Source organism: Tupaia chinensis, unplaced genomic scaffold (genome assembly GCF_000334495.1).
Source record: "Tupaia chinensis unplaced genomic scaffold, TupChi_1.0 Scaffold000101_1, whole genome shotgun sequence".
Taxonomy (NCBI): domain Eukaryota; kingdom Metazoa; phylum Chordata; class Mammalia; order Scandentia; family Tupaiidae; genus Tupaia; species Tupaia belangeri.
Genome location: NW_006159565.1, coordinates 3,656,336 through 3,674,461, shown reverse-complemented (window position 1 = coordinate 3,674,461; position 18,126 = coordinate 3,656,336). Strand labels below are relative to the sequence as shown.

At 46.3% G+C, this 18,126-nt stretch overlaps 2 protein-coding genes across 2 annotated transcripts in view; one reads left to right on the top strand and one right to left on the bottom strand.

Moving 5' to 3' along the window:
- The first annotated feature begins 3,871 nt into the window (after positions 1 to 3,871).
- Positions 3,872 to 12,067, top strand: DSTN (destrin, actin depolymerizing factor). Its single transcript, XM_006143647.1, has 3 exons — positions 3,872 to 4,185; positions 8,437 to 8,513; positions 10,851 to 12,067. The coding sequence occupies exons 1-3, from the start codon at positions 3,926 to 3,928 to the stop codon at positions 10,958 to 10,960; spliced, it is 447 nt and encodes a 148-aa protein (XP_006143709.1). The 5' UTR covers positions 3,872 to 3,925; the 3' UTR covers positions 10,961 to 12,067.
- Positions 12,068 to 16,392: 4,325 nt separating this feature from the next.
- The window catches only part of RRBP1 (ribosome binding protein 1), a 62,033-nt gene continuing 60,299 nt past the window's right edge, over positions 16,393 to 18,126 (bottom strand). The window contains exons 23-26 of the mRNA XM_027770013.1: positions 18,082 to 18,108; positions 17,816 to 17,911; positions 17,267 to 17,410; positions 16,393 to 16,910 (exon numbers count right to left, since the gene is read on the bottom strand). Of these exons, the coding sequence (XP_027625814.1) occupies positions 16,872 to 16,910; positions 17,267 to 17,410; positions 17,816 to 17,911; positions 18,082 to 18,108 (306 nt within the window). The 3' untranslated portion in view covers positions 16,393 to 16,871. The remainder of the gene's footprint in view (positions 16,911 to 17,266; positions 17,411 to 17,815; positions 17,912 to 18,081; positions 18,109 to 18,126) is intronic.

The following is an 18,126-nucleotide window of genomic DNA, read 5'->3' as shown; positions in this document are numbered from 1 at the left end:
TTATCTGTTGTAATATGAAGATTCTTAACTTGCTTATCATAGATAAGTTACACGGTTCAGGAAAATACTGTTTCTAAAGCAGTAAAAAGTTCAAGAAAAATGGTCCTATAGTCAGTGATTAAGAGAGACATGTCCTGGGACCAGCAGTTAGCATGATGGCTGTGTCACTGGACTCCCCTGTAGGCGACTGCAGTTCACATCCCGGACCTGGTGGCTTAAAATTCACTCCGGGTGTGTGTGCATGCATGCCCAAGATCCCGAGAGGAGAACGGAGGAGAAGGGATTGCGGCGTGGCCATCTCCCCTGGGAGGTGATTTCTTGCTTTCTGTCTCTCTGGCGAGCTTACATGCCCTGTAGCAAAGAAAAAACCTATCAAAAAAAAAAAAAGAGAGACATGTCATGTAGTCTGTGATTAAGTACTATGCACTGGGAGCTGGACCCTACACGGCTGACCACAGTTCAAATCCTGGCCCTGGGGACTTGAAAAACAAACTTAGGCATGTATGCCTGGGCATTCCAAATCCTGACAGGATGATGAAATGGAGGAAAAAAGATTTTGATGTGGCCACGTCCCATGTGTTGGGGGGGGGGATGTTTTCTCTTTCTCTCTGGTGAGTACACATGCCTTCTAGTATTTTTTTGTTTTGTTTTAAAGACATTTGAGTAATAAAATTGTGTGGGTTTTGGGTTTTCTTAATCTGCATATCTGCCACTTCGTTAATTGAGAGGGGGATGTTAATTTATAAACAGAAGATGCGGACTGCATTGGATAGGACTGGAATGGATTATGATTAGATATGTATTAGATTAGATGGGGTTGAAATACATCTCTTCATGAATGTGATGATTAAATGGCCCAGTTACTGTAATATTAAGTAAAGTACAGTTTATTGGTTTTTCAGTATATTCAGAGTTGTGTTCATCACCCCCATCAAATTCTAGAATGTTTTCATCAGTCCAAAAAGAAACTCTATGTTTGTTAGGCAGTTACTCCCTGTTCACCTCTCCCCTCAGTCCCTGGAAACTACTAATCTACTTTCTGTCCATAGATTTGCCTCTTTTGGGCATTTCATATAAATAGAATAATGCGATATCTAATGTGGTCTTTTCTGTCTGACTTCTTTCATTTAGCATAATGTTTTTCAAGGCTTATTCACATTTGTACCATGTATCAGTATAGGTTGAATATCCCTTATCTGAAATATTTGGTATTAGAAGGGTTTGGATTGGATTTTTTGTTTATTTTTAATATTTGTTATTTTAAAATATATATGTTTTTAATATTTGCATGTACAATAATGAGATACATTGGCTCAAGTTTAAGTACAGAATTCATGTATGTTCCATGACACTTAATATACATACATAACTTGGAGGTGATTTTATATAGTATTTTGTTTTGACTGCAACCAATCACTGGAGGTCATGTTAACTCCCTGAAGTTTTCTTTTTTTTTTTTTTTAAGGATTACTATTCATTTTATTTTATTGTTATTATTTTAAAATTTGCTATAGGGCACATGCACCCATCAGAGGGAAAAGGGAGAGAAGGAAAGTGAGCAACAAGCCTTCAGGTTTGGGACTTGAACTGCAGTTGGCCACAAGGGAGTCCAGCACCTTGACCACACCACCTGCAACCCTGACTCCCAAAAGTTTTGAGTGTTGGAGCATTTCCAGTAATCCGATTAGAGATGCTCTATCAGTACTTCTTTTCTTAAAAAAAATGGCCAAATAATGTCCCATTCTATTACTATACCACATTTAAGAAATCTGTTCATCACTTGATGGGAATTAGAATTGCTTCCACTTTGAGTCTATTTTGAATAAAGTTGTTATGAAAATTTGTATGCAAATCTTTGTGTGGACACATTTTCTTTTCTCCTGTATATATATACCTAGGAGTGGAATTTCTTTATTTTTTTAATGATTATTTATTTAATTTTCTTTATTCTTTTTTTTTTTTTCAATTTGACCAGAGAGAGACACAGAGATAGAGAGAGAGAGAAAGGGATAAAGGAAGCCGCCAGGTCCAGGACTTGAACCGTGGTTGGCCATGTGGCAGTGTCCAGTACCTTAACGACCACACCACCTGCTGGTCCCATAGGAGTGGAATTTCTAAATCACATCTTAACTCCATGTTTAACTGAAGAACTACCAAACTGTTGCCAAAGTGATTGTGCCTTCTTTTTTTTTTTTTTTGAGAGGTTTTCACTATAGGGCGCGTGTGCTCGCCAGCCAGACAGAGAGAGAGAGAGAGAGACAGAAAGCGAGAAATACACCCCAGGGGGAATGGTCATGCCGCAATCCTTTCTCTTCCATTCTCCACTTGGGATCTTGGGCACACACGCACATGTGCCCGGCGTGAGTTTTAAGCCACCGGGTCCGGAACACGAACCGCGGTCAACTATGTGGGAATCCAGTGACATACCCATTACGCTAACTGCTGGTTCCCGCCTTTTACAATTCTGTAGTAATCTGTGAGGGTTCCAGATTCTCTAAAGCTTCACTCGCATTTGTCATTGTCTTAATTTTCAGTCATCTTAGCAGGTATGAAGTGGTGTCACATTGCAGTTATGATTGGCATTTTCCTAACAACTATTGATAATATGAGCATTTTTCCACGTGTTTATTGGCCATTTTGTGTATCTTTTTTGGAGAATGTTTATTCAAATCCTTCGACCATTTTTCAAAAATTGGGTTGTCTTTTGGGGCTGGCAAGTGGCATGGGTAGTTAAGGGCGCTGGACTCTTCATATGGCCGACTGTGGTTTGTCCTGGACCTGGTAGCTGGCTTTCTCACCTTCTTGCCCCTCCCCTCCCGCCCCTTTCTCGCTCTCCTCCTTTGGCCAAATTTAAATAAATAAAATTAAATAAAACAATTCTATTTTAAAAATTGGGCTGTCTTTTTATGGAGTTGTAAGAGCTTTTTATGTATTCTGGATACAAGTTCTTCATGATTTGCAGATATTTTCTCTCATTCCGTGGCTTACCTTTTCTTTTTATGTGCATTTTAATTTTTTAAATACTTGACATTAATTTTGGGTATTTTTAATGTTTTGCATTGTGTAGCATTCTAATTATATTAAGTTTATAATTCTTGCTTTAGAAAAACATGCACATCAAAGCAGTTAATGAAGTATAAAAATTATGAATATAGCACAGTTAATATAAATTGCACATTCCTTAAGATGAAAAGATTAAAAATCCTTGTGAGATCTTGTGCATCAAGATCTTGTTTATCTGTTCTTCATCCCAGAATAGCAAGTCTAACATAGCAAAAGGTTACTTTTTCTGCCAGTATAATCCCAAGTTAAGCTATCTTCTTTGTTATAACAGTCTACTTTTTTTGTTACTGAATATTGATCATATATAATTTTGAAATGTGAGTAGAATACTTCCATGCAGTATTGATGAATGGCTTATATATGTAATTGTTTAAAAAGTGGGATGTCTGGGGACCAGCAATTAGTGTAATTGCTATGTTGCTTGACTCCCATGTAGTCAACCGCAGTTTGCGTCCCAGACCCAGTGACTTAAACTCAAGCCGGACGCATGTGTGTGTGCCCAAGATCCAAAGAGGAGAATGGAGAAGGGATTGCGGCTTGGCCATCCCCCTGGTTGGGGGGTGATTTCTTGCTTTCTGTCTCTATGTCTTTCTCTTTGGGGCGAGCGTGCACGCCCTATAGCGAAAAACCTCTCCAAAAAATAAGTAGGATGTCTGAAATTAGTAGTGACTATAGCTCCAGTTTTCTACTTTTCTTACTGGATGATAAAAATTCCTTAAAAATTAAGTATATGTCTAACCTTAAGTTAAATAGTGTTTTATATTTGGCATGATAACAATGGTAAGCCTCTTTCTTTTTTCTTATCTCACTATAGGCCTCAGGAGTGCAAGTCGCTGATGAAGTATGTCGTATTTTTTATGACATGAAAGTTAGGAAATGCTCCACACCAGAAGAAATCAAGAAAAGAAAGAAGGCTGTCATTTTCTGTCTCAGTGCAGACAAAAAGTGTATCATTGTTGAAGAAGGCAAGGAGATCTTGGTTGGAGATGTTGGTGTAACCATCACTGATCCATTCAAGCATTTTGTGGGAATGCTTCCTGAAAAAGATTGCCGCTACGCTTTGTATGATGCAAGCTTTGAAACTAAGGAATCCAGAAAAGAAGAGTTGATGTTTTTTTTGTGGTAAGCATGTTAGACATATTGAGCCTCTAGCCCTCAGAGGTTAATCTCGTCAGCATTTGAAAAGGGCCCGAAGTAATTTTTATTCAGCTCTTTGTAGTTGTCATTTAATTTTTGTTTGTAAGGTTTCCTTAATGTTAGCCAGATTGGTGTTAGTGGGACCCAAAATAAAATTTTATTTATTTATTTATTTTTACGTCTTTGCCATAGGGAGCCTATGCTCGCTGGAACGAATTCTAGGGAATGTGAGAAATCACCCCTCAGGCAGGAGGGTTGACCACGCTGCAATCCCTTCTCCACTTTCCTCTTGGGAGTTTGGACACACACACACACACACACACACACACACACACACTCACATTCGTGTCTGGTGTATTTTTCAAGCTGCTGCTGGGTCTGGGATTCCAACCACAGAGTCAGCTATGTGTGATCCAGCCCTTTAATCACCTGCTGGCTCAACTCAAACTAAATTTTAACCACTCTTCGTCTAGTTGAAAAAACATGACTTTCAATAATTAATTTTTTTTTTTTTTTTTTTTTGTGGGAGGATAGAAGGCAGGTTTCTGTGTACCCTTTGTACTGCTGATCAGCTAAACTTTGCTCCTTCTAGAATTTCCTATTTATAAGCCAAAACACCATTTTTTCAGCATTCCATACCAGGAATCAGCCTGTTTTTTTAAACACACATTCTTTACTTCTGCCTGTGCTTTGGTGCCTTTGTAGATTGATTCCACTCCCTCCCGTATGTCCTGATTTTATATTGCACGTCCTGATTTTATATTGCACATTAGGGTAGCCACTAGCCACATGTGGCTATTTAAATTTAACTTCATTAAAATTTTAAAGTTACTTATTAGCTCCAGATAAAGAAAAGGACTATAAAGTGATTTACGTAGCTCCTTTTAAAAACATCCCGTTTATTACTTTGGTCTTTTTAGTTGAAATTTGAGATTAAGTTTTACATTAAATTCATACCTGTATTCCTCTTTTAATAATATTAAATTAATAAATTATACCTTGATATGACCAGATAGCCACAGCGAGACTATTGTCCAGATTCCAAAGATAAGAGGAAATGATAGCACATCTTTATAGCAAAACCTTTTCCTCCCAAAAAAAAGATTTGAAATTCACACTGTGTTGGTTTGAATTAGGTACATCATTAAACTTTTTTTTTTTTTAATTTGCTACGTAGCAGGTATTTTGTTAGGGCCTGGGACGAAAGCTAAAAATAAAACACATTGTCCCCGCTCTTCTGGATTTACAGCCAAGTGGCAGATATGGCAGCTAATGGCTTAGGGCTTTAAACTGGAGAAAATTTCCTTCATTTATATATTTTTTCTGGTTTTTATTTATTTATTTTTTTTGGAGAGGTTTTTGCTTATAGGGCGCATGCGCTCACCAGACAGACAGAGACAGACAGAAAGCAAGAAATCATCCCCCAGGGGGGATGGCCACGCTGTAATCCCTTCTCCTCCGTTCTCCCCTCGGGATTTTGGGCACTCACGCACACGTCCCTGGTGTGAGTTTTAAGCCTCCAGGTCCAGGATGCGAACCGCGGTCAACTACATGGGAGTCCAGCGACATAGCCATTACGCTAACTAACTGCTGGTCCCTTTCCCCACAATGAAAATTATACATTCTTATTAAAGAACATTTGGAAAACAAAAGTAGAAGGAAAGAATGGGCCAGCTTTATGACCGTCTGTTGTTAAGGGATCCCACATGACCAACCAAATCCTGGCCCTGGCAGCTTAAAAGATACCCTGGCTTGTGTATGCACGCGACCCACATCCCGACAGGATGGGGAAATGGAGAAGGGACCAAGAGTTGATCAAGCCCCACCTGGGGATGCTTTCTCTCTCTCCCCCTTTTTCTGTCTTTTTCTGGCAAACACATTCACCCTCTGGCAACATAAATAAAAAGAACAACAGCAGAAGAAATTTTGATGTTAGTGCGGTGATTTATTTTGTACTTTTTTAAAAAAAGAATTATTTTATTTAACTTTATTTATTTATTTTAATTTGACCAGAGAGGGACAGAGAGAGGGAGAAAGTGAGAAAGCAAGCTGCCAGGTCCAGGACTTGAACTATGGTCGGCCATGTGGGAGTCCAGTGCCCTTAACCACCTCACCACCTGCCAGCTACTGTACTACTCTTTTAAGAAAATGTAAATAAAACCTCACATTACAAGCTCTGAGTTAAAACAGGACAGCCCATGATTTCTCTTGTACCTGACGTATTTGCCTAAGAAAGTGTCCACTTTACTTTGTAGCTCAAACATCTGCCAGTCCTGAGGTAGTCAGGGATTTGCCTTCCCTCATTGAACCTTAGAATTGGGAGGAACAAGCAGTGAGACGGAGACGGCCTTTTCCCTGATTCCCAAGAACAGGCCCTGCTCACTGGGGTGTTGTGCACAGCAGCGCGAGCACCTACTGAACGTCCTGGCCGTGGGGCCGCTAAATGGACTCGTTCAGTGCCTGCCAATGTGCGCTCTGCCTTCTCTTCCATACCTTGGTGGTGTGACCTGGAGGCTGGCCTGAGGTGTAGTGGTATGAAGAGAAAAGGCATTCACTTCTCAGCCTGAATAAGGTGAGGGGTTTTTGTCTGTTACTGATAATCCTGTTATTTTCCAGAACTGGTGAGGAAGTTATTGTGAAGCATGTGCTGTGCTTCCATTCAAGAACAGAAGACACTCGAATTTTATAAATATAAGATATTGACAGTTACGACATAATTATGTCGTAGTTGCCTTTTAGCTTAAAAATGTCTTTGTCAAAGCTGTATTTAGAATCCTGAGATTATACATGTGGATTTAATATTTTTTTCAAGAGAACTGTGGAAACTCAGATTTGGGGGACTAGCAGATGGCATATTGTTTATGTCGCTGGACTCCCACATGGCTGGCTGTAGTTCGAGTCCTGTTCCTGGTGACTTAAAACTCATGCCGGGGATGTGTATGTGTGTGGCAAAAACCTGAGGAGGAGAATGGAGAAGAAGGAATTGCAGCATGGCCATCTCGCCAGGGGGTCTCTCTGTCTCTCCCTGAGTGCATGCACCCAGTAGCAAAAATTTCTTTGCAAAACAAACAAAAAACAAATTTTGACTCATATTTTATAATTCCCCATGTATTGTTACGTTCGATACGTTCGACCAAGGTAGAAGCTAAGTCCTTATGTGGTCAGGTTCTGCTAGTGGAATAGACATCAAAGAAGGGACTGGGGTTGAGAAAAAGGACTTTCACTATTTATAATTTAACCTTTTTTAGGAAACAATCTGGAGTAGGGCCAGCAGGTGGCGTGATTGTTGAGGTGCTAGACTCCCACGTGGCCGACTAGGGTTCAAGTACCAAACTTGATGACTTGCTTTCTCACTTTCCCTGTCTTCTGTCTCTCTCTAGCGAGCTCATTTGCCATATAACAATTTTTTTAAAAAAAGTAATAATGAATAAAATGAAATAAAAAGAAAGAAAACAATCTGAAGCAAAAATACCAGAGTACTATCACATCTTAATTTTGGGTGGCAGATACGTTATCACTAGCCTTGAACTCAAGACGTTTTTACTAAAAAGTAGAAGTTTCTTTTAAAAATAGTTTTATTGGGACCAGCAGATGGTGTAATGGTTGTGTTGCTGGACTCCCACGTATCAACCGCAGTTCAAGTCCTGGACCTGGCGCCTTAAAAATCATGCCAATCGTGTGTGTATGTGCCACAAATCCTGAGAGGAGAAGGGATTGTGGCGTGACCATCCCCTCCCCACAGGTGATTTCTTGCTCTGTATCTGTTTCTCTGACAAGTGCACGTACCCTGTTGAAAAAAATCTCTCTAAAAATTATTAATTTGCTGTAGGGCACATGCATTCAACAGAGAGAGAGAGAGAGAGAGAACGAGAACAAACAAGAACCATCATACCATCTGCTGGTCTCAGAAAGTTTCATTTTAAAGAAAAAGCACAGTGAAGTACCCAATGTTGGCTCTTTCTTTATGGCCACATTAATCTGGTTTTTAATATGGTTCTCTGCTGTTTGCGGTTCTCTACCTTTTCCTCCATCTTGATCAGCTCGAGGATTCTCCATGTGCCCACCTAGAACATTTACCCTCTGAGGAGATGGGGAAACAGGTATTTTTTGTAGTTAGAAAAAAGCATCTCAGGAGATTCTGAGGCCCCTCCCCTGTCGCTGATGCTGACGTTTAACACGTGTAAGTTGTACTTTTCTCTAAACCAGGCTTTTCATTTTGGGCATTTTCCCATCTAGGGCACCAGAACTAGCACCTCTGAAAAGTAAAATGATCTACGCAAGCTCTAAGGATGCAATCAAAAAGAAATTTCAAGGTAAGTCTACATTTACCTTAGAGGGATCGTGAGCCCCTGTTTCCTAAGAAGCACCTCGTTCTCATTGGAGAGCCTTGGGCACAGAGAAGGGAGAACACTGCTTATTTTTGGCAGGGGTGGGAGTGTAGGGGAGACTGTTGAGCCAGACTTGGCATATGTCTTCTTCCTGTCCTGGTCACCCTGATCCTGCACAGCTGTGCTTAGTAATCCTATACCTTCAGTGCCAAGTCACTTGTTTAGACTGGTTTTAAACTGGTCTGAGGTGTTGCCATGTGTCTCACATAGCATGTGGAGACTAGTTGGTTTACGGTGATCATAACTTAATACATTTGCTGTTGCCTTTGAATGTAGTTGATACAACAAAATGCAACAAAAAGAAAATGTTCGTAAGTGAGATGATCTTATCTCTAGCTTTACTTTTGAATGGTACCATTTTAGGTAATTGATTCATCTGTGTCCAAAGGAAAGTGCACTCACTCCTTGAGGTGGCCAGTTATATTTGACTTGCCACTGGGAGATGGGGATCCTGATGAGAGGCCTGGCCAGACTCCAGCCAGGAGGAAATGTTGGTATGATGGAAAGAGCATGGGCAAGCTTGTCATCTAACTGCTGTGTGACTTCATCCAAAACCACTTAACCTCCATGGGCCTTGATTCTCACAGCTGTGGAATGGGAGGCTTACTCTTGGCTGAGTGAGCTTTCTCGGAGAGTCTGCCCCATCACCTTCCTGCCCGGGCTACCTCTAAATGCCAAGTGAGCGAAGGTCACAAGGGCATGGCCCAGTGTTGGTTTCATTTTGTTTGTTTTACTGCAACTGGTTTTTATACTCTTGTAGTGGAACAGGTTTGCCCTGGCTTGTTTTACTTACTCAGGAAAGTAGAACTCTCGCTGCTTCCCTGAGTCCCGCTGCTGCATGGTTCAGTGCCTTGTCAGGTCCCTCCTTTATGCATCGGGTTTGATGCCCGGACGTCCCCTGGGAGCGTGCTCACTGGGCTGTGAGCTGAGGATTTAAAATGCCTCGTTCATTTCAGCACTTTGACGGTGCAACCAGAATAGTTCAGAGTGGATTCCTCTTTGTCTTTATCTCTGTGGCCTTTCGGTAAAGGGGGCTGCTGCTATATTGACTTGATTAAAAAATATTAAAAGCCAATCACCTTGTCACCTTTTTCCCTAGTGATACCATCACTGGCTTTCTCAAGTGGTCCAGAAGCGGTCCTGTTATGCTTTTGGCAACTTGAGAAATGGTCTTAAAATGATGGAACCAGTGGGACCAGCAGTTGGCATAATGGCTGCGTTGCTGGACCTCTCATGTAGTCAACTGTGGTTCAAGTCCCGGACCTGGCGGCTTAAACTCACGCTGGGCATGTGTGTGTGTGCCCAAGATCCCAAGAGGAGAATGGAGGAGAATGGATTGCAGTGTGGCCACCTGCCCACCCCCCCCCCCGGGGGGGGGGATTGCTCGCTTTCTGTCTGTCTTTCTGGCGAGCATACGCTCCCTATAGCACAAACCTCTCAAAAGAAAAAAGATAAAAAGAGGTAAAAAAGAAAATAGAATGATGGAACAGCAGTGTAACTATTTATAATAGCAGTTCAATACAAAGAAGCTACTGTTATTCACTTCCATAATTGAGCTCATTCTGCAGTGTGGTGATGTAGTTTTCTAAGAGAGCAGTCAGTGACACATTCTGCAGTTTTCATTGTGACAGAGTTCTTAAATGTATAGTGTGACTACTGGAGAGCTAGCTGTTTCTTGTAGAAAAACGGATTCATTTGTAAATTTTCTTACACCTCAGTCCTGTTGACTAGATCAACTGCAATCAGAGTGTCTAATTCACATTGTATTTTGAAAAGCAAGAAAACATTGCTAGACTCACCATTTAATTGAAGTACAACACACAGGTAGAAAAGTGTACATCATATGTTGTAGAGCTTGGTGAATTTTCAGACTGAACATAGTTGTTTCTCAGTCTAATGACCAAGAACCCAGAAGCTTCCTTCAGGTCCCTTCCCTTCCCCCTTTCTCTGCTAGGGTAGCCAATACCTTGGCTTCTAATAGCATAAATTGCTTGGGCTGATTTTGTATGTTAGATGGTTGGAGTCATACGGAATGTACACTTTTTTAACTGGTTTCTCTCAGTCAGCATTATGTTTGTAAGAGCTATTTGATGCATGTAGTTACAGATTATTTGCACTCACTACCATAGAGTTAGTTCTCTGCTGTTTGTATATACCAATCTAGATACATTAGAGCTGGTCTTTAGAAACAGTTTAACCTCTTAGGGAAATGGGGATGCCACCGCCATAATTCTAAACAGAATTGTTGTTTTTCCTCCCTAGGCATAAAACATGAATGTCAAGCAAATGGGCCAGAAGATCTCAATCGGGCTTGTATCGCTGAGAAGCTAGGTGGATCCCTAATTGTAGCTTTCGAAGGATGCCCCGTGTAGCTTCATCATTCAGTGCCACAAATCAAAAGCTTCCGTCTTTAAAGTTACCTTCTTGCTATATAAGTAAAGCAAATATTATTTAGGCCAGGGTCTCACTGAGGGGAACTGTCCTGTCATCTTTTAGACTTAGCTACATATTCTATAAACACATGCAAATGGCCCTAAATAAATCTAAAGTCTACAGTTTTATTGGTGTGAAATTAAATTCCTATTGGCTAAACGCCTGTTTTGATGTGTTAACTTACACAGATTTTTAAGCTCATGATTTTTAATAATGCATTTTACAGGACAGTACAAGGCCATGTGAAGAAAATTACATCTTTGTTAACCTCAGCAGTTTCTTTCTTTTGCTTAAGAGAATTGGTCATAATCTGATTTTAATTTTGGCCCAAATTCTTTATTCTTCCTTGAGCTAAACAGCGTAATGGGGTACAATTCTCCTTGTATGTGTGCAACACTAACACACTAACAACAGTAAGATTAAGTGAGGCGGTCTTGTACTCCCACCACCTGAGTAATCGAGACTGCCTTAGAACTGTGGCCACTGCAGTCCATGCTGATCTTGCAAAAAGCGCTATTTCAAGCACATTATTGGCACACAGGAAGCAGCCCCTGCACTTGCGCTTGCTAGTTGGAGACTGTTCTGCAAGAGTCACTTCGCATCTTGGAAATCATGATGTGTTCTCAGGAGAATGTGCAGTGTCTTCTAATGACTAAATATGCAAATTAGGGCTCCACTGTAATCTGCTTTGTTAATGAAAATGTCAGTATATTGACAAGCTAGAACACCGTGATATCTTTGATTGTGTCTCCTTCAGAAGTTTGCTGCTTCTGGTACAGTACGTAAGGTATGGAAGACTACTGAATACCTTTGCTCTGGGCCTGGGAGAACTTAACCTAGAGCATACACTTGTCATTAGCTGAATATGAGATGGGGAGCAGGTACCAGGGAGGACACTTGCAAGGAGCCACTACCCAGTGACACTTGGATGCACTTGTCATTAACATCACAGGCGCAACACTTGGAACAATACAGAGATGCACGAACAGTTGAACTTAGAAGTAGCAGTACTGGCTTTATGTAATAAAGGAAGCATTTTTAACTTACCTCTCGTGTAATTATTCATTCGTGAATTGGGAATAAAGGATTTTGCATTCCATGTGGGGTCGGGATTACAAGTTTGGGTATTTCTTACAGAGTGAAGGTCACCACTCTCTCTGAATGAGAAAGTTTATGTAGAATTGGGAGTCTTTCTCATTCTAAATGTTTATCCAAATGTCAGGCTTTTGGAAGGCAAAAGTTACAATGCTTTAATCAAAATGTCTCTTGAATTTTCTAGAAAATAGTGCTGACTGGTTGTTATTTTTCCAGCGTGTACGTATTTTCATATACATTTCTTGTTTTCTCTAGAGAAGTCATAGAATGCCCTCCTCAGGAATGAGCTTTGTTTAAGAACTAGCTACATAGGTAGAGCCAGGCATTTGGCCAAGGAGTCTGAGAGTCTTTTCTGAGGTTTCAGTGTATGCATGTGTGTGAAAGATGCATGCTGTATGGAAGCCTGTAAGTTCTGTTTATTTCCATGAGCAAGAGACAGACAGACTTGCCCCCGAATAGTTTTCATGCTGTGATCCACCCCTAGCCAGGCCTGGATCGTAGGCACACACATGCCTGGTATGCCCAGGGATGTCTCTGGACACAGACCTGGAACCTTTCATGTGAGTCAGCCGCAGAGCTGACTCAGCATATTACTGCCATGCCACCCCACCATCCAGCCTCTGGATTTGAAATTTTTGTTTTAAAGTTTCTTTCTTGAACAGAGGCATCCCAAACAGAGTCTTCATGCCATTATCCACCTCCAGCCCAAGCTGACGAGCACAGACACACGTGTGTACTCCCAGGTATACAAGGAGACCTTGGGACACAAACCCAGGACCTTTCCATTTGACTTTGGTATCACAGAGCATTGTGTTACTTCTGAGCCTTTGGGGCTGGCCCGTGGGAAGGATTTCAGACATGTTTAAAGATGGGATGTGGACATTGCTCAGGACCCATTTGTTCCAGAAGTTGGGAAGATGCTAGTAGTTACTTGTCCCTATTTAGGGTAGGGTTTTTTGTTTTTTTTTTTTTAGAAAAACAGTGGATTATCGAGGTTGGGGTCCATAAATTGTGCTAACAAGCACTCCGAGTGACCCCAGTGCAAAATTAGGGCCTAGACTGTTGACACTGGTCAGTAATGAGACTGCAGGTCTGCTATACTCAGTTCTAGAAGGTGCAGGTTTTCACAGGTGTTGACACATTTCAAGTGTCTTTGGGAGCATCTATTGGTTACTCTTGCCTCAAAGCAGCAGATAAAACCAGTGCTTCACAGAATTGACTGATGCTTATTGTTTCAGAGAGAGCTCATCTCAACAGGGGTGATGGAATTAGGTTTGGTCTAGTGAGTCATCCTTTCTGCAGGACTGCTGCCCAGGGTGCCAGCCAGCCCGGATGCACCCAGTGCAGGCTGTCAGGACCCTCAGAGACTGGGTTTACTCAAGGCCAGGGCACATTCTCAATTGAGTTTCTGAAATGCAGCAGGCCCCGACTGGGGCCGTAATCACGTGGCATGGAGGGGGTTCAGGAGCTGGGTCAGTGGCAGGGAGCCTGGAGTAGCCCAGGTGAGATGCTGCTGTCTGGCTGGCCTGAACCCTAGCCCCAGAAGGGCAGCTGGGAAGGATGTAAGCCTCTGCCACTCCCACTGCACCTGCATGGTTCCACTTGATTCCTAACATCTAGTTCCAAAGGTCCAGACCAGTTCAGCCTTAGGGATGATCTGAAAGGACAAGGGAGAAAACTGTTTCTCTGGGGCTCTGGGCTTCCCCACACCCAAAGGAAGCTCCGTAAGAAGGCCTGGGTGGATGTGCAGGGGTTTCCATGCTGTGCCTCTCACTGGAAGCTTTGATGGCTCCCTGCCTTCTGCCGCTTCCTTCTCTGGATGCTGCAGGTGTGGCCGGTAGGCCAACATCTGGGTTCCTGTCAGTTGTGCAGTCCTGGGCAGAGATGGCCAGGGTGAGCTAGGTGGAGCAGCTGTCTGCATGGTGAGCTTTCGGACTGGCAGAGCTCTTCACAGGCTGTGTCCCTGGAGGTCACATCTCTGGGGGCCTGAGGCTGCTGTTGTCTTCCCTCCCAATGGAAAGACTTTGAAGTGAGGGCTCTCCCAGCTCCGGAACTGTTGTAGGTGGGGCGCCAGCTTGGGGTGAACAGTGCTGCTGTTGCCAACCTGCCAGGATCTCTGCCCTCGGCGGCATTCCAAGTGGCCCAAGTGCCGCCACATTTGCAGGGCAGAGCTTCAGTGGCCCCTGACCCATGAGCCAGGTTCCAGTGGTGCCTGCCTGGTGAACAGGAAGGGAAGGGAGGAAGCCCGAGGGTTTTGTAGGGAGATCTGGCTGCCGGGTGAACTATGGCTCCCTCTGCTGTCCTGGCAGGTGCCGCTGCTGGGCCTCAGGCCACTCAGGATGGGCCCATCAAACGGGCTGCAGAAGGGACCTGGAATTCACCCGAACTCCCCAGGCCAGCACCATGGGGGCTCACCCCCCACCCTGTGCCTGCCTTTACCAGAATCCCTTCCCCATGTGCTGGCTCCTTCAGGTGGTCCAAGGGAATAGAAAACAGGGCTGTAGCCAGAATCCGTGATGCCCATGTGGCCACCGCTCAGCTCCCACCCATGTCCCTTGTCTCTCCCTGAGATCTCTTTTTGCTCAAAACAAATTCTCTACCCAGCCTAGGGACTCCCAGTTCTCTTGACGGTGTGGGTTGGAGGATGTGGTCAGGGGCTCATTGGATGTGCAGGCTCCCAGGTCTGACCTGTCCCCCACCCTCTCGTGAGAGTACACTGACCTTGCATAAGGCCACCATGCGTAGTTCTGCCTATCCTGGGGCCTCTCTCACCCATAGCCCATCCTGCAGTCCAGAACCCCCTGCTCCGGGATGTGGAGGCACACAGGTGGTTTGGAGGGGCTGCAGGACCACCGTTTGTGAGGTCCATGCACTCCAAAACCAGCTCTTCTCCAGCTGACCCCTACCAGGCTGTTGACTCAGCTGCCAAGGGTTAGGGGAGGTGGGTTGAATCCTTCCCTGGGAGAACAGATTTCTCGTGAGAGCCAAGCGCAGAGCAGGGCATGTAAGCCCCAAGTGTCCACATCGGCCACTTCCTCCTGCTCTGGCTCCTGGTCAGAAACCATGGGCCCATGTCTCCAGCCCGTGAGCTCCCTCTCCCGTCAGCCTCCTCCGGGGAGTGTGGGACAGGCCCATCCTCCCCCTTCTCTCACACCCTCCAGGCTGCTTAACTTGGCCTCCATGACCTGGCAGGCTGCCCTAGCCAGCGTCCTGGCCCTGCCTTTCCCACCTGCGCCCTCAGCCTGGACCCTTCCTCCCCTCCTGCCAACAGCTCTGCCCCTCTTGAGAAGCCCTTCTGGAGCCTCCCCAGAGTTCCCACCACCCTGCTCCCAGGGCAGCCTCTAACAGTGCTGTGCAGTGTGGTCCCTGGGAGCAGAATGGCCTGGCCCTGGGGCATGTGAGGGACTGGAGGGTGCAGACACGTGCACCATGACAGACTGGGTCTTGCTCCTGTGACAGCTACCCCAGGGGAGAGTGGGACCAGGGGATGCTGCAACCCCAGAGCCAGCTGTGGGGACTTGCATCCCTGAGCTGCCACCACCCGGCGCTGTCTGGGAGGACTTGCCATCACTTAGCAGTCCACCCGGCAGGGATAACCAGCCTTTCCTGGGGGCCCAGGCTTGGCAGGGAGAAGTGTGGGAGCAGCTGTTGGTCACTCAGGGTAGTCCTCAAGACTGGCTGGTGTCCACACAGAGCCCCTGGGACTGCTCAGGTCACCTGTTCCTGGCTGGATGCAGGCCATCCCGGGTCTCAGTGCTTTTAAGGACCTTCTCTGCCTAAGCTCCATGTTCTGCCCTTTTTTCCAGCTTACCCTTCAGGTCCTGGCACCTGCCTTGACTCTTGGACCACTTTGTCATGGGCCATTGAGAACACTGGGTCTGAAGGCCATGGAGCCTTAGGCTGACTTCCACCAGGGGAAACTCATTAGGGCAGGCCGTAGTGGCTCCGGCCTGGGTGGCCCCTCTGGAGGCATGGATGGTGTAGGCCTCACCAGGGCAGAGGCCTCCCTGTCATCCCGAGCTCGCGTCACACACAGCCCAGGCCACCCACAAGCCTGCCCCAGGACCCCCAGGACCCCAAGGACGGAGGACAGCATTTCAGGCTACTACTGGGCCTGATGTGACTGAGAAGAATGTCCTCCCCACTCTACCCAGACCTTCTGCCTTCAAAGAACTGGAGCCATGCTTCTCTCCGTGACAGGGTGGCTCCCTTGGTTCCTCGCCCCAGGCTCAACAGCAGCTGGGGAGCCAGGCATAAGAGCAGGCGAGACGGCCACGCCGGTAACAAGGCTGTTTTAATGGCGTGAACATCCAGGTCACATGTCAGTTCAGGATGGCAACTTCCAGGGGCGAGGCTGCCACCCCGCCGGCTGTGGTCTCCCAGCCTGCCCCCAGCCTGAGAGCCACTGCCTGGTGGTGCCCCGCCCCTACAGACAGACGAAACAATTGCACTGATCGACATACAGATCCCCGGAGCATCCCGGCCTCCCAGCGCACCCCGTGGGGTCTGTCACAGTTGAGGGCTTTGGCGTCTGCTCGGCAGTGTCCAGGGCCGTAGTGTTTATCAAAGGTCCTTTTACAAACGGGGGTCTGGAAGATCTATTTCTGAGGTTTGAAGAGACTCTGGTCTCTGATGGCTTCTCTTGGAGCTACCGGAGGCTGGGCCTGGATAACGCTGTGTTGGTTGGTTGATTTGTAAGGAATGTGTAAGGCATTTTGGTAAGTTAACAGTAACTTCTTTTTCCGCAGAGCAGACTCACACAGAGGTACCCTCCTTTGAGCTGCTACCGTCCTCCTGCGAACAGAGGGCAGTGTCAGGGACATGCCGGCCAAGGAGCTCTGGGAGTCATGGCAAGACACTCGCCGTGACTCCCAGGTCGGCAGCCCCTCCCTGCATCACAGAGCCCAGCCCGGGCCGACTCTTGGGGCTAGGGGAGAGAGGCTGGGGGCCAGGGGGAACTGGTGGAAGTGGAGCAGGAGGGAGGAGGGTCCTAGGGCCGGGGTGAGAGCCGAGGTACAAGAGTCCACGCAGGCTCAGGGTGCTGGGCCCAGCGGCTGACACCCGCAGCAGAAGTCTGCCCACCGCCACTGCCATTCTGTCTGCCCGTCCTGCCTCCCTGGGCCCGTGCTGTGGATGGGCAGGACACTCACTGCTTGTCCCAGCTGTTCCTGTAACTTCTTCACCGTGCCCTGCTCTCGGGCCAGCTGCTCCTGGGTCGTCCTCAAAAGCTCCTGCAGCTTCGTGGCCGCGTGCCCCAGGTCGCTCGTTAGCTGCTTCTCTTTTTCTAGTCGTTCCTGTGGTCAGAGGGTGATGGGCTCAGCCCTCACGTGACGCCAGAGGAATGCCCTGCCTACCAGCATGGGGCCACATCCCTCTGGAATGATGAGCTAGATGTCCCCGGTCACCCAGGACAGGCTGTGACAGTTACAGGAGCTGCCAGCTGACCATTAGCTCTGTGTCCAGGGCAGCAGCCACTAGACATGTGGCCATTAAGCGCCTATGGCTGGTGTGACACTGCAGGTTGAGGACTTCCCTGCCCCCATCCCCACCAGTAAGATCTGCCGCGGGAGGTGGTGGGGGGCAAGCCAGCTCCTTCCCTTCCCTGGGGGAGGGGACAGGGCTGGCCCAGGTGAGGTTGTGCTCCTCTTCCTGGCCCTCTGCGAGGCCAACAGCAGCCACAGCCTCGCTCCCCCCCTTACCTTCAGCTGCGTGGCCTCTGTCCCTGAGGACTCCAGGGGCCCGGATGCACGGAGCTGCTCCAGCTCCTCCTGTAGCCGCCAGGCCGAGGTTTGTGCCTAGCCAGAGAGGAGGGGCTCTGGGTGAGGGGCCTCACAGAGGGAGGGCCCTGCATTCACACACATGGAGCCAGTCGCCACCAGCAGCCCTGGCTGCAGCAGCCTGGTGTGGTGGGCGCGGTGGGAGGGCAGGGACCCACTCCTTCCCTGGAGACCCGGGCGGGACTGACCTGCTCAAACTCGGCTGTGAGCCGCCGGCGGCGTGCCTGCTCCGT